The following is a 27,382-nucleotide window of genomic DNA, read 5'->3' as shown; positions in this document are numbered from 1 at the left end:
CTGCATCTAACTATATTTTAATCTATTTTTGGAATAATAATCAGGTATCCTAAATATTACCTACTTAACAGATCATGATGACTTTGAAAGCATCTGATTTTTTGTTTTAATAGGGGATGTTCAGTGTATTGATAGTTTTCATCAAATTTGGAAAAATTTCAGACATTTTTTCTTCAGGTTTTTTTTTTTTTTAAGCATGCAGTCTCTTTGGGCCCAATAAATGTATCCAGAAATTAAAATATGTACTAAAAGTGGAGAGAAACTTTATATAAGATAGTATGGTTACAATAACCGACAACAAAATAAAAGTATAAACAACCTCTCTATTCTCTCCTTCTGGGACTCCAGTTATATGTATGTTAGGCTTTTTAAAAAATTTTATTTATTTATTTATTTTTGGCTGTGTTGGGTCTTCATTGCTGCGCGCGGGCTTTCTATAGTTGCAGCGAGCGGGGTCTACTCTCTGTTGCGGTGCCTGGGCTTCTCATTGCGGTGGCTTCCCTTGTTACGGAGCACGGGCTCTAGGCGTGTGGGCTTCAGTAGTTGTGGCTTGTGGGCTCTAGAGTGCAGGCTCAGTAGTTGTGGCGCATGAGCTTAGTTGCTCCGTGGCATGTGGGATCTTCCCGGACCAGGGCTCGAACCCGTGTCCCCTGCATTGGCAGGCTGATTCTTAACCACTGCACCACGAGGGAAGTCCATGTTAGGCTTTTTGTTGTTATCCCATTGCTCACTGATTCTCTGTGTGGTTTCTGTCTTTTTCTATGTATGTTTCATTTTGGATGATTCCTTTTTCTTTCTTTCTTTTTTAAAAAATACTTATTTTTATATATTTATTTATTTGGCTGCATTGGGTCTTGGTTGCAGCACGTGGGCTCTTCCTTGTGGCGTGCAGGCTCTAGAGTGTGCAGGCTCGGTAGTTGTGGTGCACGGGGTTCTCTAGTTGTGGCACGCGGGCTCTAGAGCGCTCAGGCTTAGTTGCCTTGTGGCATGCAGGATTTTATTTCCCCGACAGGGATAAAACCTGCATCCCCTGCATTGGAAGGCGGATTCTTTTATTTATTTATTTATTTATTTATTTATTTATTTATGGCTGTGTTGGGTCTTCGTTTCTGTGCGAGGGCTTTCTCTAGTTGCGGCAAGTGGGGGCCACTCTTCATCGCGGTGCATGGGCCTCTCACTATTGTGGCCTCTCTTGTTGCGGAGCACAAGCTCCAGACGCGCAGGCTCAGTAATTGTGGCTCACGGGCCCAGTTGCTCCGCGGCATGTGGGATCTTCCCAGACCGGGGCTCGAACCCGCGTCCCCTGCATTGGCAGGCAGACTCTCAACCACTGCGCCACCAGGGAAGCCCCCGGAAGGCGGATTCTTAACCACTGGACCACCAGGGAAGTCCTGGATGATTCCTTTTTCTGTATCTTCAACTTCACTAATCCTTTATTTCACAGTGGTTAATCTGGTGTTAATCCTATCCAGTGTATTTTTAAAATCTCAGATATATACTTCTCATGTCTAGAAGTTCATTTAAAAAATATTTCCCATTTCTTTCCTCATGCTTAATGGTTTTCTCTGTTTCCTTGAATATATTTATAATAGCTGTTTTAAAGTCCTTGTCTACCATTCTGTCATCTGCACCATTTCTAAGTCTGTTTTTATTGATTGATATTTCTCCTTGTTTGTGTCCCTGCTAATTTCTGTTTGGATGCTCGACATTGTGATTTTACACTGTCATGTGCTGGATTTTTTTTTTTTTTTTTTATAATTCCTGTAAATATTATGGGGATTTGTTCTGAGATACAGTTAAGTTATTTGAAAATAGTTAGATGCATTCATGGCCCTGGATGTTTTTAAAGTTTCTTTTTTTTTTTTTCACTCTGTTTGGTGATTATACAAACTATTCACAGCCCTGTGTGAACATTAAGGATTGTTCCTGCCTGCCTCTTTCCAGTGGTTCTTTACCCTGGCCTTGATTGCTTCTGTACACACATGCACTCATAAGTATTCTGCCAAAGTTTCAAGAGAAACCCTCTCTAGATATCCAGAGTTCTATCTTTGTACAACTCTTCAGTGTTCTGCCCTGCCTTGGCCTCCTCAAAACTCTGAATTCTGTCTCTTCAACTCAGCGAGACTGCTGGGCTCTGTTTGGGTTCCTCATTCCTGTGCTGCAGCCTGGAAACTCTCCAGTCAGTGAGCTGGGGGCAGTCTTAAGGCTTACCTCATTTATTTCCCTTCTCTCGTGGATCCATGTTCTGTGCTGCCTATTGTCTAGTTCTAGTGTCTAAAGTCCATTGTTTCATATATTTTGTCTATTTTTCCCATTTAAGGTGGGAGGCTAAATCTGGTCCCTGTTACTTTGGTGGTCAGAAGCCGAAGTGGTCTGGTGGGTATATTGAAATGTCAAACAAAGAGGAGTCATATCATATTTCAAAGTTATGCTGTCATTAGAAGTCTGTGTATTATCTTTATGCCCAAATAATAGCTTCAAAAATATTTTCCTTACTCTTTAGACACGTCATAAGCTCTTCTGATGATTAATTCTAGCACTGTTCCCATTGAAATTAAAATTGTAGGTAAAAATAATTTTCCTATTTTTCTGTTAAAGAGCAGAATCTTACATAAGCTATATATGACACTTATAGAACCCTGCTGTTATCTGTTTAGTGAATTATCTAGCTTCCCCCAAATGTAGTCGAATTTTTTTGCTTCAGCCTGTCTAGATAATAGTAGTTGTAACTGGACTTCCTTTCCTCTTGCATTATATCCTCCCCTGCTCTGAAGTCCTTCAGTGGCTCTTCCTTGTCTATTGAAATTGAATGAAGTCCATCCTCTTCCTAGCCTGATTTTTAAATTTATTTATTTATTTATTTATGGCTGCATTGGGTCTTCGTTGCTCTGCCTGGGCTTTCTCTAGCTGTGGCGAGTGGGGGCTACTCTGGGCTACTCTTCGTTGCAGTGCACGGGCTTCTCATTGCGGTGGCTTCTCTTGTTGTGGAGCATGGGCTCTAGGCACGTGGGCTTCAGTAGTTGTGGCACGTGGGCTAAGTAGTTGTGGCTCATGGGCTCTAGAGCGCAGGCTCAGTAGTTGTGGCGCATGGGCTTAGTTGCTCCGCGGCATGTGGGATCTTCCCCGACGAGGGCTCGAACCCGTGTCCCCTGCATTGGCAGGTGGATTCTTAACCACTGCACCACGAGGGAAGCCCCCTAGCCTGATTTTTACAATCTGAACTCAGTTTACCTTTCAGGTTTATGTATTCTTTCTCCGCAATCAGAACTCTTTTCCATTTAGACTGATGTATGCATTCATTTTCTCATGTACTTGTATGTTTTGCTCCTTTCCTCTTCTGTGCCTTTGCTTGCATCTTCAGTTAGTTCTTGTCATTAAACAAACCACCCCGAAGTTCAGGAGCTAAAACAATAATTTATTAACTATTATGTGGGTTGGCAGTTTGGCTAGGCTCAGCTGAATGGTTCTTTTGGTCTTGTTTGGGCTCACTTATGTGAAGCAGTCACCTAGCTTGAGTTTCTTCACTATCTGGGTTCCAAAACCAGCAAAAGAGGGCAAGTCCAGTGCATAAGTGCTTTTCAACCTTCTGGGTCATGTTTGCTGATGTCCCATTGGTCAAAGCAAGTCATAGGGCCAACCTCAGTTTCCAGAATGGAGAAAGAAAATCTACCTTTCAACGGCAGATGTAGCAAGGTCACATTGTAAAGGGATGTGTATACAGGAATGGGAGGAACTTTTGGCTATTTTGCAATCGCCAAACCGCTGTAGATGTTATCCAGCTCCTCTAAGAAACATCATATGATCATCCTAGCCCATGTTAATCTCTCCCAGTTCTGATTTGTCATATGCACTAGCCCTTGCAATTTGATGTTGATTAACTTATATATTTTACCTTTTATTTTGAATTTTATTTATTTTTTTATACAGCAGGTTCTTAATAGTTTATTTTGCCTTTTAAATCCAGAGAATTACTATGAATTTCTGTTTTTGTGTTATGTGTTCTACTTCAAAGAATAATTTGGAAATAATTGTTTAACTTCTTCCCTTGATTGTAAACTCATTGAGGGCAAAACTATGCATTATACTTCTTCCTACTCTTCTATGTATTTGTAACAATTTATTGAATGACTATATGTTAAATTTAAAAGTCAGCTCTCAGTTATTTACTTGAGGACTACTTCTTTTCATTCAGCTGTCTAGGAGGTTAAAGATGTTTCATTCATTCTTCCATTCATTAAACATTTACTGAACGATTGTTCTGTGGTAGGTATTATGCTAGGTACTGAGAATACAAAGATGAGTAGAATTCTGCTCCTGACCTCAAGAAATTTATAGTCTTTTAGGAAGACATTGTAAATTGTCTTAGAAGATATGTCTTAGAAGACATGTAATTGTGCATGTGCTTCTAAGCCTCTTTCTTTACTCTGAACCTGGATTTCTGCCTCATGCTCAACTCACAGGTTACCTGGCTTTTCACCATTGTATAGATGGGACAGTCTTCTGCTATGTGTTGTACTGCTAGATGGTTGTTGCCTATCTAGTTTGTGTCTGGCTTTCCCTGCTCTGGTTTATATGGCCATTATCTGTTACTGTTCTTTTTATAAGAGACATTAATCATAGGTACAGTTTAAATTTATGTATTTTATTTACTTTATTTTTGGCTGTGTTGGGTCTTCGTTGTTGCATGTGGGCCTTCTCTAGTTGTGGCAAGTGGGGGCTACTCTTCGTTGAGGTGTACAGGCTTCTGATTGTGGTGGCTTCTCTTGTTGTGGAGCACGTGCTCTAGGCGCTCAGGCTTCAGTAGTTGCAGAGCGCAGGCTCAGTAGTTGCGGTGCACGGGCTCAGTAGACATGGCTCGCGGGCTCTAGAGCACAGGCTCAGTAGTTGTAGCACACGGGCTCAGTTGACGTGGCTTGTGGGCTCTAGAGCACAGGCTCAGTAGTTGTGGCGCACGGGCTTAGTTGCTCTGTGGCGTGTGGGATCTTCCCGGACCAAGGATCGAATCCGTGTCCCCTGCATTGGTAGGTGGATTCTTACCCACTGTGCCACCAGGAAAGCCCCCTGTACAGTTTAAAGAATAATTATAAGGCCAAGTGGTCAAGAAATAGAACATTGCCAGCATCTCAGAAGCCCTTTCCTTATCTCCTTTTCTTACCCCAAAGGAATTCATTCTTGTGCTTTTTATGAAAAATCATGTCCTTGTTTTTTCTTTATAGACTTACTACCTATACTTGCATCCCTATTTAACATAGTTTAGTTTTGCTTAATTTTGAACTTTATATAGAAGGACTTATGTTGTAAGTATACTTTTGTCTTGCTTGATTTTTTTCAATGTCTATCGTGAGATTTAGTCATGTAGTTCAGAGTAGCAGTAGTTTCTTCATTTTCTTTTTAGCATATTTTTTGTGGCAGGTAGAATAATGGTCCCCCCAAAGATACTCACTTCCTAATCCCTTAATCTTCTGAATATGTTACCTTATAGGCAGAATGGACTTGGCAGGTGTGATTAACTTAAAGCTCTGAGCTGGGAAGATTATCCTCGATTTTCCAGGTGGGTTTAGTGTACTCACAAGGGTTCTGTAAGAGGGAGGCATATATATTTTGTCAGAGAGAAATAAGGAGATGTGATGACGGAAGCAGAGGTCAGAGAGATTTGAAGATGCTAACTGCGCTACTCCAGCTTTGAAGGTGGAGGATGGGGCCATGAGCCAAAGAATGAAGGTAACTTCTAGAAGTTGGAAAAGGCAAGGAAGAGGATTCTCCTCTAGAGCCTCCAGAAGGAACATAGCTTTGCTGATACCTTGATTTTAGCCCCAGTGGAAGCCTGGACTTCTGATCTCCAGAACTGTAAGACTACAAATTTATGTTGTTTTGCTGCTAAATTTGTGGTAATTTGTTACGTCAGCAATAGGAAGCTAGTACATTTTTTCACTGTATGGATATATTATAATTTATCCATTCTTCTCTTGCTGGACATTTGGGTTGTTTCCAGTTTTTGGCATTTATGGACAGTGTGACTGAAAATTCTTGTACATATTTCCTGGTGCACGTGAGAGAAGAGTGTCTTTAGGATATACCTAGGAAAAGGGTTGCTGGGTCACAGTACGTGCATATTTTCAGCTTTACTTTATAATACAGAACTATTTTCCAAAGTACATTCCTACTAGCAGTGTGTGAGAGTCTTTACTTTTTATATTTAAATAATTTCTTTTTTTATATTCACTATGACAGTGCTTCCTTTTTTTATGTAGGTGGGTACTCAAAATTTGCTTCAAGTGAAAGCACATTTGGGAACTAATTTATACTTTTTCCAACCTAGAAATAGTAGGTTTATTTTTATTCCCTTTTTGGTCAACTAATTTTTCTGTTAACTTTAAGAGCAAAATTATAACAATGCAAATGCTATAATTTAATTTGTAATCATAGTTGTAGAGTAATAATTTCTCTTGCTGACAAAAACATTTTTATATGAATTTGATAAGTAATAGAGTTGCATACTAGGTTTAAATTCTAGTCTTCCATGCAAACATGATTATTTTCTTTCAGCAACGTTCAAGCAGTTCAAGGACTGTTTTGGATAGCATTATGTTTGTGAATGTGACTATTTCTTCTTCTGTTGGTTAAGAAGTGTGCAAAATGATGTAGTAAGTAATGATTACCATTTATTGGGCACAGTCAGTGTAGCAGGCACTGTGATGAGTAAGCACTTTACATATATCATGTATTATCACTTTTAATCCTTAAATAGCCACAGTTGTTATCTCTTTTTTATAGCTGAGGAAATTGAGTCATAGAGAAGTTAAGTAGTGGGTCCTAGGTTATACAGCCAGGATTTGAATCTAGGTAGTCTGGCCTCTCCCTCCCTGCACAGCTTGTGGGATCTTTGTTCTCTGACCAGGGATTGAACCCGGCCCCTTGGCAGTGAGAGCGCGGAGTCCTAACCACTGGACCGCCAGGGAATTCCCCAGATAGTCTGGTCTTAATCTCTATTCTGTGAGGTCCCTGGAGCTAAAAGACAATAAACACACTGCAGTGTTATTAATTTCTCAGATAATACTCTTGTAGGGAGTTACCTTCATTAAGTGTGGTTTGGTCTGGTTTATGTTTTTGGAATTCTTATATTAGTACAGTTTTTATACATTTGCCTTTCTGTCTTATCATTTTTATTTTCATTCTCCTTTTAGTTCTCATTTTTCCTCTCATCTTTCTGTTATACTCGTATATGTGAACCTGTATGACTTATAAATTACATACAGTTTGATGTCTCATTTTCATCTGGTTAATTAAATTACTTCACCAAATATCTATTGATTAACTGCAAAGTTCATACTTTTTGATTATGGCGGAGAATATAGTGACTATGATATGGTCTTCATCATCCCCTAGTTTGTAACCTAGGGGATTGTCAATATTTACTTATTAATTTGTTGGCTATTTTTCTTCTCAAACTTTTTCTACCAAGCAAATGTTTCAAATGATTTTTCACCACATGGTGTTTTACAAGTTGAATCTCCATTTAGTATGTTCTGTCTGTATTTTGATCATCTTTGGGTCTGTTTTGGCAACACCTCCAGATTTAGCATCACTGTCTGAATTCATTATCATGCTGTTTACTTTATATTTTAGGTCATTGAGGATATTGCCAAGGAGGAATTATTTAAGTTCTGTCTTGCAGTATCTCATTTTCTTGCACCAAGATTATTTAAAAGCTATTAGTTTACTGAAAAAATGAATCCCAAACAGTTATTTGACAGCATTGATACTACAGCCAAATTTCATTAATTTTTTCAGATATAATTTGTGATGTGGAATCAAAAAGAACCTGTGGTTCGTGTACAACTTTGAGAAACTATTGTCTTACACCAGTGAAGCCTGGTGTGTTAGTTATCTATGGCCGCATAACAAATTACCCCTAACTTACTGTTTTAAAACAACAACATTATTTCACAGAGTCTGTGGGTCAGGATTTTGTGTGTGACTCAGCTGGGTACTCTGTTTCAAGATCAGTCGGAGACTGCAATTAAGGTAGGCTGTAGTCATCAAAAGATACACTGAGGAAGGATCTGTTTCCAAGCTTACTCCAGTGGTTGTTGGCATGATTCCATTCCTTGTGGGTGGTTGGACTGAGGGCTGTTGGCACCTTTTGCAAGTGGAATCATATGCTAGCAGAGGTTGTCCTAGCACATGGGTCTTTCCTTGGGGCAACATAGCAGCTTTCCTCATCAGAGCAAGCAAGTAGGAAGAGCCAGAGAGAGACAATGAGCAAGGTAGATGTCACAGTCTTTTATATCTGGGAAGTGATATCCTGTCACTTTTGCTGTATTCTATTCATTAGAGTCAAGTCACTGGATCCACCCACACTAAAGGGGAAGGGATCAATAACATGAGATAGGGATTATTGGGAGCCATTTTAGAAGCAATCTAGTACACCTTGGTAGCTTACAGGATTCTGGGCTTTTCCCTTAGGGTTCAATTTCTTTTTTTTTTTTTTTTTTTTAATTTTATTTATTTATTTTTGGCTGCATTGGGTCTTTGTTGCTGCATGCGGGCTTTCTCTAGTTGTGGTGAGCGGGGGCTACTCTTCATTGCGGTGCGCGGGCTTCTCATTGCGGTGGCTTCTCTTGTTGTGGAGTATGGGCTCTAGGTGCATGGGCTTCAGTAGTTGTGGCACTCGGGCTCAGTAGTTGTGGCTCGTGGGCTCCAGAGCAGAGGCTCAGTAGTTGTGGTGCACGGGCTTAGTTGCTCCACGGCATGTGGGATCTTCCCGCACCAGGGCTCGAACCCGTGTCCCCTGCATTGGCAGGCGGATTCTTACAGGGTTCAATTTCTAATTGGAACAGGTGTATTTTTAGCTTTATATCAGTATCTTGAAGGACTCTATCCAGGATACTACTTTGTTCCATGATCTTTCTACTGGTAATTTAAAGTGAGATATGTTGAAAATTATTTGGTAATTATATCTCTGAGGGGTACCTAGTAGTGTTATTTAAAATAGAAACTTTTTTCGTGGTAAAATATACATTAGATTTTCCACATTAACTATTTTTAAGTGTACAATTCAGTGGCATTAAGTATATTAACATTGTTCTGCAACCATCACCACAATTCATCTCCAGAACTTTTTCATCTTCCCCAAAATGAAACTCTGTACCCACACTAAATCCCCATTACCTCCTCCTTGCAGCCCCTGGCAACCACTAGACAGAAACTACCTTCTGTCTCTATGAATTTGACTAATCTAGCTACCTATTATAAAATGGAATCATATATTTGACCTTTTGTGATTGGCTTTTTTCACTTAACATAATGTCTTCAAGGTTCATTCATGTTGTAGCATGTGTGAGAATTTCCTTCCTCTTTAAAATTGAATAATATTCCATTGTATATATGTGCTACATTTTTGTTTATCCATTCTTCTGTCATTTGAGATGGACACTTGAGTGCTTCTGCCTCTTGGCTCTTATGAATAATTCAGCCATGAACGCTGGTGTACAAATATCTTTTTGAGTCCCTCCTTTGAATTTTTTGGAGTATGTACTCAAAGGTGGAATTGCATGATTATATCATAGTTCTATGTTTAATTTTTTTGAGGAACCTCCAGTACTGTTTTCTGCAGTGGCTGCACCATTTCACATTTCCTCATTCCTCATTTCCATCAGCAATGCACAGGGGTTCCACTTTCTCCACATTTTTGCCAACACTTATTTTCATGTTTTTTGATAGTTATTCTAAATGGGTTGTAAAGTGGTTTGATTTGCATTTTCCTAGTTAATTAATGATGTTGAGCATCTTTCCATGCTTATGATCCTTTGTATATTTTCTTTGGAGAAATGTCTATTCAGGTCTTTTGCCCATTTTTAAAATTGGGTTGTTTGTTATTTTGTTGTTGAGTTGTAGGATTTCTTTATATATTCTAAATGTTAACCCCTTATCAGATATATTATTTGCAGATATTTTCTCCCATTCCATAGGTTGCCTTTTTACTCTTTTGATGGACACTTCATCAAAATTATTTGTTTTTAATTTTGATGAAGTCAGTTTGTTTTTTTCTTTTCTTTTGGTGTCATATCCAAGAAATCATTGCCAAATCCAATGTCATGAAGCTTTTTCCCTATGTATTGTTCTAAGAGTTTTCTAAACTCTTAGAACAATACATAGGGATTGTCCATTTAGAACAATCCATTGTTCTAAATGGATCTTACAATGGAACTAAATGGATCTTACATTTAGTTCTTTGATCCATTTTCAGTAAATCTTTGTATACGGTATAAAGTAAGGGTCCAGCTTAATTCTTTAGCATGTGGATATCCAGTTTATCCAGTGCCATTTGTTGAAAAGATTGTTCTTTCCCCATTGAATGGTTTTGGCACCCTTCTCTAAAAATTTTTTGACCATATATGTGAGGCTTAAAAATTACAACTTTTAAAAATAGTTTTTCTACTTACTGTAAAAATACGTGTTTGCTATAGTAAATTTACAGAAGAGGAATCTATCCCAAGAAAATAATCATACTCTATAGGAATAACCATAGTTCATAGTTGGTAAATATGAGTTCAGGCTTTTTTTAAAAAAATTAATTCATTAATTTATTTTTGGCTGTGTTGGGTCTTCGTTGCTGTGCACGGGCTTTCTCTAGTTGCGGTGAACAGGGGCTACTCCTCGTTGCGGTGTGTGGGCTTCTCATTGCGGTGGCTTCTCTTGTTGCGGAGCACGGGCTGTAGGCGCTCAGGCTTCAGTAGTTGTGGCACGTGGGCTCAGTAGTTGTGGCTTGCAGGCTCTATAGCTCTGGCTCAGTAGTTGTGGCGCACGGGCTTAGTTGCTCCGCGGCGTGTGGGATCTTCCCAGACCAGGGCTCGAATCTGTGTCCCCTGCATTGGCAGGCGGATTCTTTTTTTTTTTTTTTTTTTTTTAAACATCTGTATTGAAGTATAATTGCTTCACAATGGTGTGTTAGTTTCTGCTTTATAACAAAGTGAATCAGCTACACATATACACACGTTCCCATATCTCCTCCCTCCCGCATCTCCCTCCCTCCCACCCTCCCCATCCCACCCCCCCAGGCGGTCACAAAGCACCGAGCTGATCTCCCTGTGCTATGTGGCTGCTTCCCACTAGCTATCTATTTTACATTTGGTAGTGTATATATGTCCATGACACTCTCTCACCCTGTCACATCTCACCTCTCCCCCTCCCCATATCCTCAAGTCCATTCTTTAGTAGGTCTGTGTCTTTATTCCCATCTTGCCACTAGGTTCTTCATGACCTTTTTTTTTTCCCTTAGATTCCATATATATGTGTTAGCATACTGTATTTGTTTTTCTCTTTCTGACTTACTTCACTCTGTATGACAGACTCTAACTCCATCCACCTCATTACAAATACCTCCATTTCATTTCTTTTTATGGCTGAGTAATATTCCATTGTATATATGTGCCACATCTTCTTTATCCATTCATCCGATGATGGACACTTAGGTTGCTTCCATGTCCTGGCTATTGTAAATAGAGCTGCAATGAACATTTTGGTACATGACTCTTTTTGAATTATGGTTTTCTCAGGGTATATGCCCAGTAGTGGGATTGCTGGGTCGTATGGCAGTTCTATTTGTAGTTTTTTAAGGAACCTCCATACTGTTCTCCATAGTGGCTGTATCAATTTACATTCCCACCAACAGTGCAAGAGTGTTCCCTTTTCTCCACACCCTCTCCAGCATTTATTGTTTCTAGATTTTTTGATGATGGCCATTCTGACCGGTGTGAAGTGATACCTCATTGTAGTTTTGATTTGCATTTCTCTAATGATTAATGATGTTGAGCATTCTTTCATGTGTCTGTTGGCCATATGTATATCTTCTTTGGAGAAATGTCTATTTAGGTCTTCTGCCCATTTTTGGATTGGGTTGTTTGTTTTTTTTGTTATTGAGCTGCATTAGCTGCTTGTAAATCTTGGAGATTAATCCTTTGTCAGTTGCTTCATTTGCAAATATTTTCTCCCATTCTGAGGGTTGTCTTTTTGTCTTGTTTATGGTTTCCTTTGCTGTGCAAAAGCTTTTAAGTTTCATTAGGTCCCATTTGTTTATTTTTGTTTTTATTTCCATTTCTCTAGGAGGTGGGTCAAAAAGGATCTTACTGTGATGTATGTCATAGAGTGTTCTGCCTATGTTTTCCTCTAAGAGTTTGATAGTGTCTGGCTTTACACTTAGGTCGTTAATCCATTTTGAGTTTATTTTTGTGTATGGTTTCAGGGAGTGTTCTAATTTCATACTTTTACACGTACCTGTCCAATTTTCCCAGCACCACTTATTGAAGAGGCTGTCTTTTCTCCACTGTATATGCTTGCCTCCTTTATCAAAGATAAGGTGACCATATGTGCGTGGGTTTATCTCTGGGCTTTCTATCCTGTTCCATTGATCTATATTTCTGTTTTTGTGCCAGTACCAAACTGTCTTGATTACTGTAGCTTTGTAATATAGTCTGAAGTCAGGGAGCCTGATTCCTCCAGCTCCATTTTTCGTTCTCAATATTGCTTTGGCTATTCGGGGTCTTTTGTGTCTCCATACAAATTGTGAAATTTTTTGTTCTAGTTCTGTGAAAAATGCCAGTGGTAGTTTGATAGGGATTGCATTGAATCTGTAGATTGCTTTGGGTAGTAGAGTCATTTTCACAATGTTGAATCTTCCAATCCAAGAACATGGTATATCTCTCCATCTATTTGTATCATCTTTAATTTCTTTCATCAGTGTCCTATAATTTTCTGCATACAGGTCTTTTGTCTCCTTAGGTAGGTTTATTCCTAGATATTTTATTCTTTTTGTTGCAATGGTAAATGGGAGTGTTTTCTTAATTTCACTTTCAGATTTTTCGTCATTAGTGTATAGAAATGCAAGAGATTTCTGTGCATTAATTTTGTATCCTGCTACTTTACCAAATTCATTGATTAGCTCTAGTAGTTTTCTGGTAGCAGTTTTAGGATTCTCTATGTATAGTATCATGTCATCTGCAAACAGTGACAGCTTTACTTCTTCTTTTCCGATTTGGATTCCTTTTATTTCTTTTTCTTCTCTGATTGCTGTGGCTAAAACTTCCAAAACTATGTTGAATAATAGTGCTGAGAGTGGGCAACCTTGTCTTGTTCCTGATCTTAGTGGAAATGGTTTCAGTTTTTCACCATTGAGGACAATGTTGGCTGTGGGTTTGTCATATATGGCCTTTATTATGTTGAGGAAAGTTCCCACTATGCCTACTTTCTGCAGGGCTTTTATCATAAATGGGTGTTGAATTTTGTCGAAAGCTTTCTCTGCATCTATTGAGATGATCATATGGTTTTTCTCCTTCAATTTGTTAATATGATGTATCACGTTGATTGATTTGCGTATATTGAAGAATCCTTGCATTCCTGGGATAAACCCCACTTGATCATGGTGTATGATCCTTTTAATGTGCTGTTGGATTCTGTTTGCTAGTATTTTGTTGAGGATTTTTGCATCTATGTTCATCAGTGATATTGGCCTGTAGTTTTCTTTCTTTGTGACATCTTTGTCTGGTTTTGGTATCAGGGTGATGGTGGCCTCGTAGAATGAGTTGGGGAGTGTTCCTCCCTCTGCAATATTTTGCAAGAGTTTGAGAAGGATAGGTGTTAGCTCTTCTCTAAATGTTTGATAGAATTCACCTGTGAAGCCATCTGGTCCTGGGCTTTTGTTTGTTGGAAGATTTTTAATCACATTTTCAATTTCAGTGCTTGTGATTGGTCCGTTCATATTTTCTATTTCTTCCTGGTTCAGTCTCGGTAGGTTGTGCATTTCTAAGAATCTGTCTATTTCTTCCAGGTTGTCCATTTTATTGGCATAGAGTTGCTTGTAGTAATCTCTCATGATCGTTTGTATTTCTGCAGTGTCAGTGGTTACTTCTCCTTTTTCATTTCTAATTCTATTGATTTGAGTCTTCTCCCTTTTTCTCTTGATGAGTCTGGCTAATGGTTTATCAATTTTGTTTATCTTCTCGAAGAACCAGCTTTTAGTTTCATTGATTTTTGCTATTGTTTCCTTCATTTCTTTTTCATTTCTGATCTGATCTTTATGATTTCTTTCCTTCTGCTAGCTTTGGGGTTTTTTTGCTCTTCTTTCTCTAATTGCTTTAGGTGCAAGGTTAGGTTGTTTATTCGAGATGTTTCCTGTTTCTTGATGTAGGCTTGTATTGCTATAAACTTCCCTCTTAGCACTGCTTTTGCTGCATCCCATAGGTTTTGGGTCGTCGTGTCTCCATTGTCATTTGTTTCTAGGTATTTTTTGATTTCCCCTTTGATTTCTTCAGTGATCACTTCGTTATTAAGTAGTGTATTGTGTAGCCTCCATGTGTTTGTATTTTTTACAGATCTTTTCCTGTAATTGATATCTAGTCTTATAGCGTGGTCGGAAAAGATACTTGATACGATTTCAATTTTCTTAAATTTACCAAGGCTTGATTTGTGACCCAAGATATGATCTATCCTGGAGAATGTTCCATGAGCACTTGAGAAAAATGTGTATTCTGTTGTTTTTGGGTGGAATGTCCTTCAAATATCAATTAAGTCCATCTTGTTTAATATATCATTTAAAGCTTGTGTTTCTTTATTTATTTTCACTTTGGATGATCTGTCCATTGGTGAAAGTGGGGTGTTAAAGTCCCCTACCATGATTGTGTTACTGTCGATTTCCCCTTTTATGGCTGTTAGTATTTGCCTTATGTATTGAGGTGCTCCTATGTTGGGTGCATAAATATTTACAATTGTTATGTCTTCTTCTTGGATCGATCCCTTGATCATTAATGTAGTGTCCTTCTTTGTCTGTTGTAATAGTCTTTATTTTAAAGTCTATTTTGTCTGATATGAGAATTGCTACTCCAGCTTTCTTTTGATTTCCATTTGCATGGAATATCTTTTTCCATCCCCTCACTTTCAGTCTGTATGTGTCCCTAGGTCTGAAGTGGGTCTCTTGTAGACAGCATATATACGGGTCTTGTTTTTGTATCCATTCAGCCAGTCTTTGTCTTTTGTTGGGAGCATTTAATCCATTTACATTTAAGGTGATTATCGATATGTATGTTCCTATTACCATTTTCTTAAATGTTTTGGGTTTGTTATTGTAGGTGTTTTCCTTCTGTTGTGTTTCTTGCCTAGAGAAGTTCCTTTAGCATTTGTTGTAAAGCTGGTTTGGTGGTGCTGAACTCTCTCAGCTTTTGCTTGTCTGTAAAGGTTTTAATTTGAACGGACCAATCACAAATCTGAATGAGATCCTTGCTGGGTAGAGTAATCTTGGTTGTAAGTTTTTCTCCTTCATCACTTTAAATATGTCCTGCCACTCCCTTCTGGCTTGGAGAGTTTCTGCTGAAAGATCAGCTGTTAACCTTATGGGGATTCCCTTGTGTGTTATTTGTTGTTTTTCCCTTGCTGCTTTTAATATGTTTTGTTTATATTTAATTTTTGATAGTTTGATTAATATGTGTCTTGGCGTGTTTCTCCTTGGATTTATCCTGTATGGGACTCTCTGTGCTTCCAGGACTTGATTAACTATTTCCTTTCCCATATTAGGGAAGTTTTCAACTATAATCTCTTCAGATATTTTCTCAGTCCCTTTCTTTTTCTCTTCTTCTTCTGGGACCCCTATAATTCGAATGTTGGTGCATTTAATGTCCCAGAGGTCTCTGAGACTGTCCTCAGTTCTTTTCATTCTTTTTTCTTTATTCTGCTCTGCAGTAGTTATTTCCACTATTTTATCTTCCGGGTCACTTATCCGTTCTTCTGCCTCAGTTATTCTGCTATTGATCCCTTCTAGAGTATTTTTAATTTCATTTATTGTGTTGTTCATCATTGCTTGTTTCCTTTTTAGTTCTTCTAGGTCCTTGTTAAATGTTTTTTGCATTTTGTCTATTTCCAAGATTTTGGATCATCTTTACTATCATTATTCTGAATTCTTTTTCAGGTAGACTGCCTATTTCCTCTTCATTTGTTAGGTCTGGTGTGTTTTTACCTTGCTCCTTCATCTGCTCTGTGTTTTTCTGTCTTCTCATTTTGCTCATCTTACTGTGTTTGGGATCTCCTTTTCGCAGGCTGCAGGTTCGTAGTTCCCGTTGTTTTTGGTGTCTGTCCCTAGTGGCTAAGGTTGGTTCAGTGGGTTGTGTAGGCTTCCTGGTGGAGGGGACTAGTGCCTGTGTTCTGGTGGATGAGGCTGGATCTTGTCTTTCTGGTGGGCAGGTCCACGTCTGGTGGTGTGTTTTGGGGTGTCTATGGCCTTATGATTTTAGGCAGCCTCTCTGCTAATGGATGGGGCTGTGTTCCTGTCTTGCTAGTTGTTTGGCATAGGGTGTCCAGCACTGTAGCTTGCTGGTCGTTGAGTGAAGCTGGGTCTTGGTGTTGAGATGGAGATCTCTGAGAGATTTTCGCCATTTGGTATTACGTGGAGCTGGGAGGTCTCTTGTGGACCAGTGTCCTGAAGTTGGCTCTCCCACCTCAGAGGCACAGCCCTGATGCCTGGCTGGAGCACCAAGAGCCTTTCATCCACACGGCCAGGTACGTGGGGAGTTTCTTGCCTTTTGGGAGGTCTGAGGTCTTCTACCAGTGTTCAGTGGGTGTTCTATAGGAGCAGTTCCACGTGTAGATCTATTTCTGATGTATCTGTGGGGAGGAAGGTGATCTCTGCGTCTTACTCTTCCGCCATCTTCTCCTCTCTCCCCTTTTAGGAATTTATAGATTTAAGGTTTGTACCTCCTAGGACAATAAACTGGCACATGCACAGTATGCCTAAGATTTCTTTATAGTTCTTTTATTCCTTAAGCGATATCCCACTAGGGGTATACAATCAAAATATTGTATTTTAAAGCCACTTGAATTATTTTCTGTGTGATAATGTCACATACTTGGTATGCAGTCGGTTCTTGGTTTCAGTTTGTTTTAGATTTTTAGAGATTGTACTCCTTTCATTTTTAGTATTTGTTTTTTTGTTTTTTTAAAAATTTATTTTGTCTTTTAATTGTCTTGAAGTAAGAGGTCACCACTCAGTGTCAACAAGATGCTAAATTTATTTGTCTCCATTCAGGGGAGAGTTGTGAAGCTTAGAGTTCAGGGATTGGTGAAATGGGAGTGTTTAGGAAGTGGTTGAACTTTTGATAAACAGATGTGGTTATGGACTGGGGCTGTTACTGATTGGTTGACTTTCTGAAGTGTGGTCACTAATTTGAAGCTGTCATTGATAGCCTGGGGTGAGTTTGAAGCTAGTTCTGATGATTACTTTGTTGCTATGGTCCTTTTTTGAATTTGGAGTATAGGAGTTTTTTTTTTTTCTTGTACGTAAAACAATGATTTTTTTTCCAAAATGAAAACTATATCACAAGATATATTCTTAGAAGTCTGACTTTTATCCTTATCCCCTCCATCCTGTTTTCTCCTTTCTTTTGGGCAAAGGTTGGCAAGCAATAGTCTGCAGGCCAAATTTGGCCACCCATCTCTTTTTGTAAGTAAATTTTTGTTGGAACACATTCGTTTGTTTATGTATTGTCTATGTCTTCTTTTATTTTAAAATGGCAGAGCTGAGTAGCCATGACAGAGATTATATAGCTTATAAAGACTGAAATATTTATTATTTGGCCCTTTACTGAAAAAAATGTATTGATCTCTGCTATCATTTTCAGCACTTTTTGGCTTTTCCTTCCTTTTTAAAATAATAAAAGCAAATATGTTAATATACTTAACATTTACCTTCCTTTTACAGAAAAGTAGTATACTGTAAACACTTCACTGCATCTTATTTTTTTTTTTCACTTAACAATATATCCTGAAAATCACTCTGTGTCAATATATTTCTAATTCCTGGACTAGTACTCCGTGACCTAAGTGAATCATTTTACGTTCAACCAATCCCCTATTGAGTGACTGTTAGTTTTTTCTGTAGCCTTTTGTACTTATAAATAATGTTATAGTGAAAAGGCTTGTGAAGAAGTCATTTCACATGTTTTTGCCATTGTACCTTTGGAATAGGTTCCTTGAAGTGGAATTGCTGGATTAGACTTTAAATATAAATTATTTTATTATGCTGAATATTACCATATTCTCCTCCATGGGGCCCATACTTTTTTTTTTTTTTTTTACTGTGATAAAGAACACATAACATAAAATTTACCATCTTAATCATTTTTAAGTATACAGTCAGTAGTGTTAAGTATATTCACATTGTTTCAAAACAGATTTCTAGAAGTTTTTCATCTTGCAAAACTAAAATTCTATACCAATTGAAAAACAATGCCCCCTTCCCCCTCCCGCCTCCTGCCTCAAGTAACCACCATTCTTCTTTCTGTTCCCATGATTTTGACTGCTCTGGATATCTCATATAAATAGAATCATAAAGAGTATTTGTCCTTTTGTGACTGGCTTTATCACTCAGCCAGGTTCATTCATGTTGTAGCATGTGACGGGATTTCCTTTTTAAAGACTGAATAATATTCCATTGTGTGTATATTCCACATTTTCTTTATCCATTCAACTGTAGATGGCCGTGTGGGCTGCTTCCACCTTTTGGCAATTGTGAAGAATGCTGCTGTGGGCTTGAATGTACAAATATATTTGTCTGAGTTCTTGCTTTCAATTTTTGGGGGTATGTACCCAGAAGTGGAATTGCTGAATCATATGGGAATTGATTGTTTAATTTTTTTAGCAACTGCCATACTGTTTTTCATAGTGACTGCATCATTTTATATCCCCATGCACAGTGTACAAGAGTTCCAGTTTCTCCACATCCTTGTCAGCACTCATTATTTTCTTCTTTTAATTGTAGCCATCCTAGTGGGTATGAGGCGATTTTTCGTATGGTTTTGATTTGCCGTTCTCTAGATTTTGAGCATTTTTTTCATGTGCTTTTTGGCTATTTGTATATCTTCTTTGCAGGACTGTTTATTCAGGCCATTTGCCCATTTTTTAATTGAATTATTTGATTTTTGTTTTGTTGACTTATTCTTTATCTATTCTGGGTATTAACCACGTATCAGATAAATAGTTTGCAATTATTTCCCCCAATTTCATAGGTTGTCTTTTAGCATATAAAATTTAAAAAATTTTGACAGAGTCCAATTTATCTATTTTCTTTGGTTTGCTGTGCTCTAGGTGTCATACCTAAGAAATCATTGCTTAATCCAAGGTCAGTGAAGATTTATGCCTGTGATTTCTTTTAAGAGTTTTATAGTTTTAGCTTTTACATTTAAGTCTTTGATCCATTTTTAGTTAATTTTTGTGTATGATGTTAGGTAGGGGTACAAATTCGTTCTTTTGCATGTGGATATTTACTTGTCCCAGCCCCATTTGTTAAAACAAACTCTAGATCTTTTTAATCTATGCATCTCTTGTTTTTTACTTTTAGTATAGAATATTGCAGTTATGCCCAGAAACAGTATAATGGATTTACATATACCCATCATACAAAAATTATAAAAATTCTCTCATTCTTACCTCATTTGATCTTCTACCCCCAAAACAATAACTCCTTTTCCCCGTAGAGTGCTTTAAAGCAAATATAAGACCTTTTATCACTTTGTACATTGGTAGTTTATGTATTTCTTACAGAGAAAGACTTTATAAACATAACTACACTACTATTTTTACAGCCTACAAAATTACCACTTATTCCTTACCCAGTACTTGCTTAATTTTATCTGATTGCTAGTTGCTGCCTTAGGTTGATACATATCTTGTTTCTTATAATGTGCAGTGTAAAGCTTTTTTATTTTACATGCCATTTGTCTTGGGTCATTTTGTCATTTATGTGGGTCATTTTGTTCTTTAGGATCTCCATAATCATGGATTTAGCTCATTGTATCTTCATGTTGTCATTTAACATGTACCTTGATCCCCCTTATTTTTGTAAACTTATAATTAAATCTAGAAGCTTGATTAGATTTAGAGGTTTTTTGTTTGTTTTAAGGCAAGAAACTTCATAGGTGGTACTGAGAAAATTTTGTTGCATCTGTCAGGAAGCACTTCATGTTTCATTGTTTACCTTTTAGTGATGTTAATGTTGATCATTGAGTTCAACTTGATCCTTCCATATTAAAGTTCTCCATCCACTTTTTACTTTATGGTTTTAGCAGCCATTGATGGTCATTGCCTAGATTCATTATTTAACCAGGGATTAGAAAATGGTGATTTTCTAATTCTATAATTTCTTCTGCACTTATTACCTGTGACTATTCTCTAAGGAAAAAGTTGCCTTTATCATCTCTTTGGTTTCCCCAAAATACTGTTCATATCAGAAAGGCAGGATAAATGCTTGATTCTTTCTATTTATTTGATAATTTTCAGAATAATGAGTTGTGCCCTAGCAACCTCCAAAATTGACCTCCAAAATTCTTTTTTCTTTTTTGAGTGTCATTATGAACTCATGAGTGTTTATTTTTTAAATTTATTTATTTTTTATAAATTTATTTTTATTTATTTATTTTTGGCTGCGTTGGGTCTTCGTTGCTGCGCGTGGGCTTTCTCTAGTTGCGGCGAGCGGGGGCTACTCTTCATTGCAGTGCGTGGGCTTCTCAGTGCGGTGGGCTCTCTTGTTGTGGAGCATGGGCTCTCCTGTTGCGGAGCACAGGCTCTAGGTGCATGGGCTTCAGTAGTTGTGGCTTGTGGGCTCTAGAGCGCAGGCTCAGTAGTTGTGACGCATGGGCTTAGTTGCTCCGTGGCATGTGGGATCTTCCCAGGCCAGGGCTTGAACCTGTGTCCCCTAATTGGCAGGTGGATTCTTAACCACTGCACCACCAGGGAAGTCCGTTTATGTTTTTGATGTTTTTCAATCACTGCAGTCACCATTCTTGTATCTGCTCAAATTGTTTCATCTTTGGCAAATGAGAATTCTTTGACTTGTGTCTGAATTCCTTTTGGCTTGTTAGTAGTAGTACTGGTAACATTTTTGCTTTTTGATTTGACAAGATGCCCCAAGTTCATTGTGCATAATTTCCTGTGCCAGGCCTGGAATAAGCCATTTCTTCAAGGAGCTCTTATTTCTTTTAGTGCCTATGATGTTTAGACTTCACAATATGGAGGCAGGGGTTCTCATCGCTACTGGGTTATCATTGCTTTTAAGCCTTTTCAGGCCGATCCTCATGCCAAATTTTCTATCATAATTTGATTGTCTGATACTTGTTACGTAGTTGATTCCTAGGGGCATTTCTTGGGAACAATATTATTTGAGTTCTGTGTGTTCATAACTGTTTGCTTTAGCCTTGAAGGTTACTTTGGCTGGATAGAACACACTTGGCTCACATTTCCCTGGATACTTAAATATGCAATAAGCTGTTTGTGCCAATGTCTGTTCCCAGTCTGATTTTTTTTCCCCTTATGTATAATTTGGACTTTCTGCACATACGTCCAGTGAAATTTTTTTCCCTTTAAAATTCAGTAGCTTTACTAGACTGTGTTTTGGCATTGACCTTCTTCTGAGTTGTTTTCCCAGATATGTAGTATACCATTTCAACCTGCAGATTTAGTCCTTTTTTAATTTCCAGAAATTATTTTCTTGAATTAGAGTGGCTAATATTTGTCCCATCTCATGGCTTTGGGGTTTTTTTGGCGGCCTTTTTTTCTTTTAATTTTTTTTTTTAAATTTATTTTTGGCTGCATTAGGTCTTCGTTGCTGCACACGGGCTTTCTTTAGTTGTGTCAAGCGGGGGCTACTCTTCCTTGCAGTGCACGGACTTCTCAGTTGCGGAGCTCGGGCTCTAGGCACGTGGGCTTCAGTAGTTGTGGCTCGCGGGCTCTAGAGCGCAGGCTCAGTAGTTGTGGCGCACGGGCTTAGTTGCCCCACGGCATGTGAGATCTTCCTGGACTGGGGCTTGAACCCATGTCACCTGCATTGGCAGGCAGATTCTTTACCACTGCGCCACCAGGGAAGCCCTTTGGTGGCCTTTTATAATATGTATTTTATATTTACTTTGTCTTTTATCACTTTTAATTTCTAAATTTCTTTTTAATTTTTTTCATTTTTCCCTTTATTTTTTCTCCCTTAATTTTATGTTGTTTTCTCTCTTGTCTCTTCTACTTGAATCTTCATTTCTTTTTCTTTAATTTCTGTTCCTTGTCTGAATTTGCTCAGATTTCTTTTTATGTCTTTCTGTTGCCTAGCTCTCTCATTTAAGAGCTTTTCTAATTATGATTTATGTTCTTTTAAAGCTTCTTTTTCTTACTTTCTTTTAGTTTGTTCTGTAATATTAGGTCACAGTTTTATCTCCTTTAGGCCATATTTTTCTGCAGTGTCTTCATTTTCTACAGGTATGTTGTTATCCTTTTTTCTTACAATATCATTGTATTGGGTTTGATCAACAGACCTTTTCTGTGGCCCATGTTTATTTCCTATGCATTTTAAATGCATTTTGTAACATTAAAATTATATTAGCTCTGGTGATGTTAAGCTCTAAGTTACAACCTATTAAATTGTAAGCTGTTGTAAATTAGGTACGATTTTTTTTTCCTTAGCAATGTGTTGGACTAAGGATAGTAGTCTGGGTCAACTGCCATTGACACCATGCTTATCCTGAGGTCTAGCAATCTCAGTAATTGTAAATTATATTTGTGTTATAATGCTTCTTTAATGTCTGACTATTTCACTGGGCATCTGTAATGAAAAGATAAGTACTTTTTTTTTCACATGTACTAAACAGATTTTAGAACTGAGTTTGTGGGGTTTTTCCCCTCTTTCCAGTGAAGCAACCTAATTAATGTATAGGATTAATAGTGTTACTTGGTGCTGGAATGTTTGTGTTAATTAGTTAGTCCTGATATGCTGCTGTGTTTCTTTTATTTCAGTTTAAATGGAAACCACCCTTGGGAGCTGGATGCCTGTGTAGCCATTCTACCACATCAGTGAATTGCAATGAGTGGAGGAGGAGAGCAGCCAGATATCCTCAGTGTTGGAATCCTGGTCAAAGAAAGATGGAAAGTAGTGAGTATACATCAGGGAGAGAGAGGGGCGGGGTGGGGCGAGGGGCTGCGTACATATGAGGGGGTAACTTTTGGTATCTTGATAAAAGCATTTCATTAGGAAATAATACATATATTGTTTATATGCCTAAAGCAGTTATATTTGGTTCTTTTCCTATGATTAGCTTCTGTTTATGCCCTAATTCTTATTCTTCTTACAGGAATAAATTTTCCTAAACTCTGATAGCTACTATTTTTTTTTAAATTTATTTATTCATTTATTTATTTTTGGCTGTGTTGGGTCTTTGTCACCGCAGGAGGGCTTTCTCTAGTTGCGGCGAGTGGGAGCTACTCTTCGTTGCGCTGTGCAGGCTTCTCATTGCGGTGGCTTGTCTTGTTGCAGAGCACAGGCTCTAGGTGCGCGGGCTTCAGTAGTTGTGGCACACAGGCTCAGTAGACATGGCTCGTGGGCTCTAGAGCGCCGGCTCAGTAGTTGTGGCGCACGGGCTTAGTTGCTCCGCAGCATGTGGGATCTTCCCCGACCAGGGGTCAAGGCCGTGTCCCCTGCACTGGCAGGTGGATTCTTAACCACTGCACCACCAGCGAAGTCCTCTGATAGCTACTACTGAGTAAGGTAAATAAAAGTATACTTAGGGAAAGAACAGTTGAAAAAAAAATACAGTACAGTGAACTGCCCTTTTTTATTTTTTAACATTTTATTAAGGAAAATTGTAAGTATACATTAAAATAGTGAGACTGTTATAAAGAACCTCCAGGTACTCATGCCCCAGCTTAAACAGTTATAGACTGATGGTCAATCTTGTTTCATCTCTTTAACCTCTCTCCCAGAATATTTTGAAGCCAATATTTTACCTTAGCATTTCTCTTTACGCACTTCAGTATATATCTCTAAAATATAGACTTCTTCTTAAAATATAATCATAATATCATTATCACATCTAGAAAAGCAATCATTTCTTAATATCATTAGGTATCCTTCCAACTTTCACATTTTCCTAATTGTTCTGTAATTTATTTTTAACAGTTGAATCAACCAAATCCAAGTAAAGTCTGGATATTGCAGTTGGTTTACATCACTTAAGTTTCGTTTAATTTCTAGGTTCCTTTTCATCTCTCTTTTTTTCCTTACAGTTTATTTCTTAAAGAAACTAGGTTATTTGCCTGTAGAATTTTCCACAGTTTGGATTTTTTCTGTTGCTTCCATGTGGTGTTAACATGTTTCTCTGTCTCATGTATTTTATGTAAACTGTTAGTTATTTAGAGAGGCTTGATCAGATCTGACTTCAGGTTTGTTTATTGAAGTAGGGGCATTTCTTTTTTCATAAAGGGTATTGTGAACTTTGGATGGGAGGCATATAATGTCTTATTGCCCATCATTTTTTGTGATGTTAGCACTATTGATCATCATTGTCTAGGTCTGTTAATTCATTAGGGATTGCAGACTGGTGATAGTCTATCATTCCTTCATTTATTAGTTGAAGTACATCTATGAAGAGAAATTTCCCATCATTTAACTATCTGACTACCCCGAGATACAATTTGACTAGGAATACAGGATAAATGCTTGATTCTTTTCTTAATTCACCAGTTTTGAAAATAATGAACTGGTTCCCTAGCATCTTCTAAAAGTGACCAATGAAATTTTTAAAAATATAATTAAGAATTCATGGATTTAAGCATATTTACTGTATTTCAGTCCACATTAGTTATCATTCTTATTGATTCTAGTTATCATTCTTATTGATGCACAAATTGTCTCATTTGACTAAGGGGACCTCCTTCAGGTTGTCTCCTGAGTGCTTTTAACATGATCCTAATAGTCTTTTGATGGCTTCCTTGCCCTAGACTTGGAATCTGCCATCTTTCCTCCTATGAAAGAAGCTATTTTTGTTTTGGATATATTTAAATATATTTTATGGCTACCCAGTCTTTGGTAACCAAAGTTTTGTTCCATTAGCAAGTTTAACAAAGCTATTTAATAGTTTCCTTAGTCTATCAACAGATTGGAAAAAGGAGATTCTTCTTTTAGAAATAAAAATTTTGTTTCTATGGTACAGTGTTTTACTGATAAGGCAAATCAGTAGGCTTTGAAAGTTTACTTAAGTAAATATAAGAAAAGAACCTTTTCATCATCATGGACTGGTGCAGGGAGATTCCAGCAATTGGTAATCTTTAATGTAAGTCAGGCATGAGTGTTGCTTTGGTGGGAGCTTTGTGTTAAGAGCTGTGGTAAAGGTTGGCTTTCTTCAGTAGACATATCAAAAGGTGACAAATGAAGCTACGCCTGGCATAGTTGCTCTGTCCTGGTAATGAGAGCTAATAAATGTATGGAGCATGTCCCCCAAATCTGAGAGTCATAGTGGCATTTTTAGTAAAAAATTACAGGCTCATTGTTAAGGATGGTGTTTTGGTTATCTACTGTTATATAACAAACTGCATCAAAACTTAGAGGCTTAAAACAGTCATTTATTTTGCTCACAGTCTTGTGGATTAGGAATTTAAGAAGAATTTGCCTGGGTGGTTTGTCTCGTAGCCATGTGGCACTAGCAGGTTTGGGGATTGGAAGGTCCACTTCCAGATGGCTTCTTTGGTGCCTTGGGGTCCTTAGTTCCCTTACCCCCAAACTGGTGGCCCATTTTCTAGGACCTCTCTACAGGGCTATGGCTTCTCAGGATGGACACACTTTTTACATGGTGGCTGGCTCTTAAGAGTGTTCGGTTGGTTAAAGTAGTCACAAGATCCACCCAGGTTTAAGAGGGTGGGGAAATGGACTGTGCCTCTTGATGGCGGAGTGGCGAGGTCACAGAAGAGCAAAAAGGATGGGCACTATTTTGTGGCCATATTTAGAAAATACAGTCTGCCACAATCTTACCTCTATTCTTTCCCTAGTCTGCATATCATCATTGTACTAAATTACCTCTGTCTCTCTGCCATATAAACATTGGCAATGTCTTAGGGCTTTGTTAAGCTCAATTAAAAAAAAAATTCATGCTCTATTATTGTTCAAATGATTTTATAGGAATAGACCAAGGAGCAAAATCATTTATTTCAGCTTAGAATTTTTGTTCTGTTGTTTGGTAAAGTTCTTTGTGAGGTAAAAACATGAAGCCACCTCGCATCAGAGTCCATAATTAGAAAGATGTCTCTTTGGTACTGTTTATGAGTTTTTAGAGTTTCACAGTCTTTGTTTAATGGACAAAATATAAATAATCATAAGATTATTATGATTGGGCCCCAGTCAGGGCCCAAAAAAGAGAATTTATTTAACTGAAATTAAGTTCTGGAACTTTTTTTAGTCCCAAACTCGTATCAGAGTTTCTTGTGTTATCTCTTCCCATCACCAAACCAGAATAAGGAAGGATTGTGGCTCATATATACAAAGCAGTAAATAGTTATTTAGCAATAATTATATAGTTACCACTTTGCCAAATGCTATGGGAGAAATAAAAAATAGAAGGAGTGGCCCTCTCTTTGAAGAAGATTAGTTTCATTGTAGGGGGATAGGGCATTGACAATGGAAAGTTAAACAGTATGAGTTGAAACACTGTATGGTGTATTAATACAGGTGATACCTGAGGTATTTATAGTAAAATGGTTAATTAAATGATTAAGCACATAATTCCTATAGAAATTTGGAAGAGATAAAGGAATCAGCCTAGATGCAGAAATCAGTACAGACTGTGTGGAGAAAGAAGTAGGACTTGAGGTGAGGCCTCTGGGGTGGTTAAGATTTAGGACCTGGTGCCTCCAGTGATGACTTCCTACATTATATCACATCCTAGCTGCTTGATAACGTGCTAAGGAGAAGACTGAGTTTCAGGAAATGGAAGAAGGCTAATGTCATGCTGTATCTAGGTTGAAGTATGTCACCTCCCCCCTCCCACCCCAGTTTCTCACAGCTCTACAGTTCCAGTTGTCACTATCTCTTCAGAACTTGCTTTTATTTTACTTTACTATTTTTTTAAACTTTTTATTTTATATTGGAGTATAGTTGATTAACATAGAACTTGCTTTTAATACTCAAAGACCCCAATATTCCCCAGTTAAGCTAACACATTTTATTAGGGAGAATATGAAGTGTTTGATGAAAGTATTTATTTGTTTGTTTGTTTGTTTGTTTGTTTGGCTGTCCCACGTGGCTTGCAGGATCTTAGTTCCCCAACCAGTGATTGAACCCCGGGCCACAGCAATGAAAGCACCAGCTCCCAACCACTGGACTGCCAGGGAATTCCCTGATGAAAATACTTAATTTGGTTAGAGTTTACTATCATTTGAGCGTATGGACATGTAGCGAGCACTGGGGATAGTTTAGAACAGGAGCTTTATGCCTGTTCCGGGGAGCCTGGTCAGTGCCTCAGAAAGGAGGGTAAATGGTGCTGAGAGGGCTGGGCTCTGGCTGCCCCCGTCCCTTCTCCAGCCTCCCCACATACATGTCTCA

At 38.1% G+C, this 27,382-nt stretch overlaps 1 protein-coding gene and 1 long non-coding RNA gene across 3 annotated transcripts in view; one reads left to right on the top strand and one right to left on the bottom strand.

The window, feature by feature from the left end:
• Nucleotides 1-27,382, top strand: part of TTBK2 (tau tubulin kinase 2) — a 139,202-nt gene that overhangs the window by 7,089 nt on the left and 104,731 nt on the right. For both annotated transcript variants that reach the window (XM_082388721.1, XM_082388720.1), the window contains exon 2: nt 22,810-22,945. In XM_082388721.1, the coding sequence (XP_082244847.1) occupies nt 22,877-22,945 (69 nt within the window). In that variant the 5' untranslated portion in view covers nt 22,810-22,876. The remainder of the gene's footprint in view (nt 1-22,809; nt 22,946-27,382) is intronic.
• On the bottom strand, nt 1,056-22,803 carry LOC309627178. The gene is made up of 2 exons (XR_014243570.1): nt 20,520-22,803; nt 1,056-8,578 (listed from the first exon to the last, which is right to left on the bottom strand). It is a non-coding gene; the product is annotated as an uncharacterized lncRNA (long non-coding RNA).

Source organism: Balaenoptera borealis, assembly GCF_965194805.1.
Source record: "Balaenoptera borealis genome assembly, chromosome: 3".
In the NCBI taxonomy this organism is placed as follows: domain Eukaryota; kingdom Metazoa; phylum Chordata; class Mammalia; order Artiodactyla; family Balaenopteridae; genus Balaenoptera; species Balaenoptera borealis.
The sequence above is the reverse complement of the archived record's forward strand: the minus strand, read 5'-3'. Positions and strand labels throughout refer to the sequence as shown.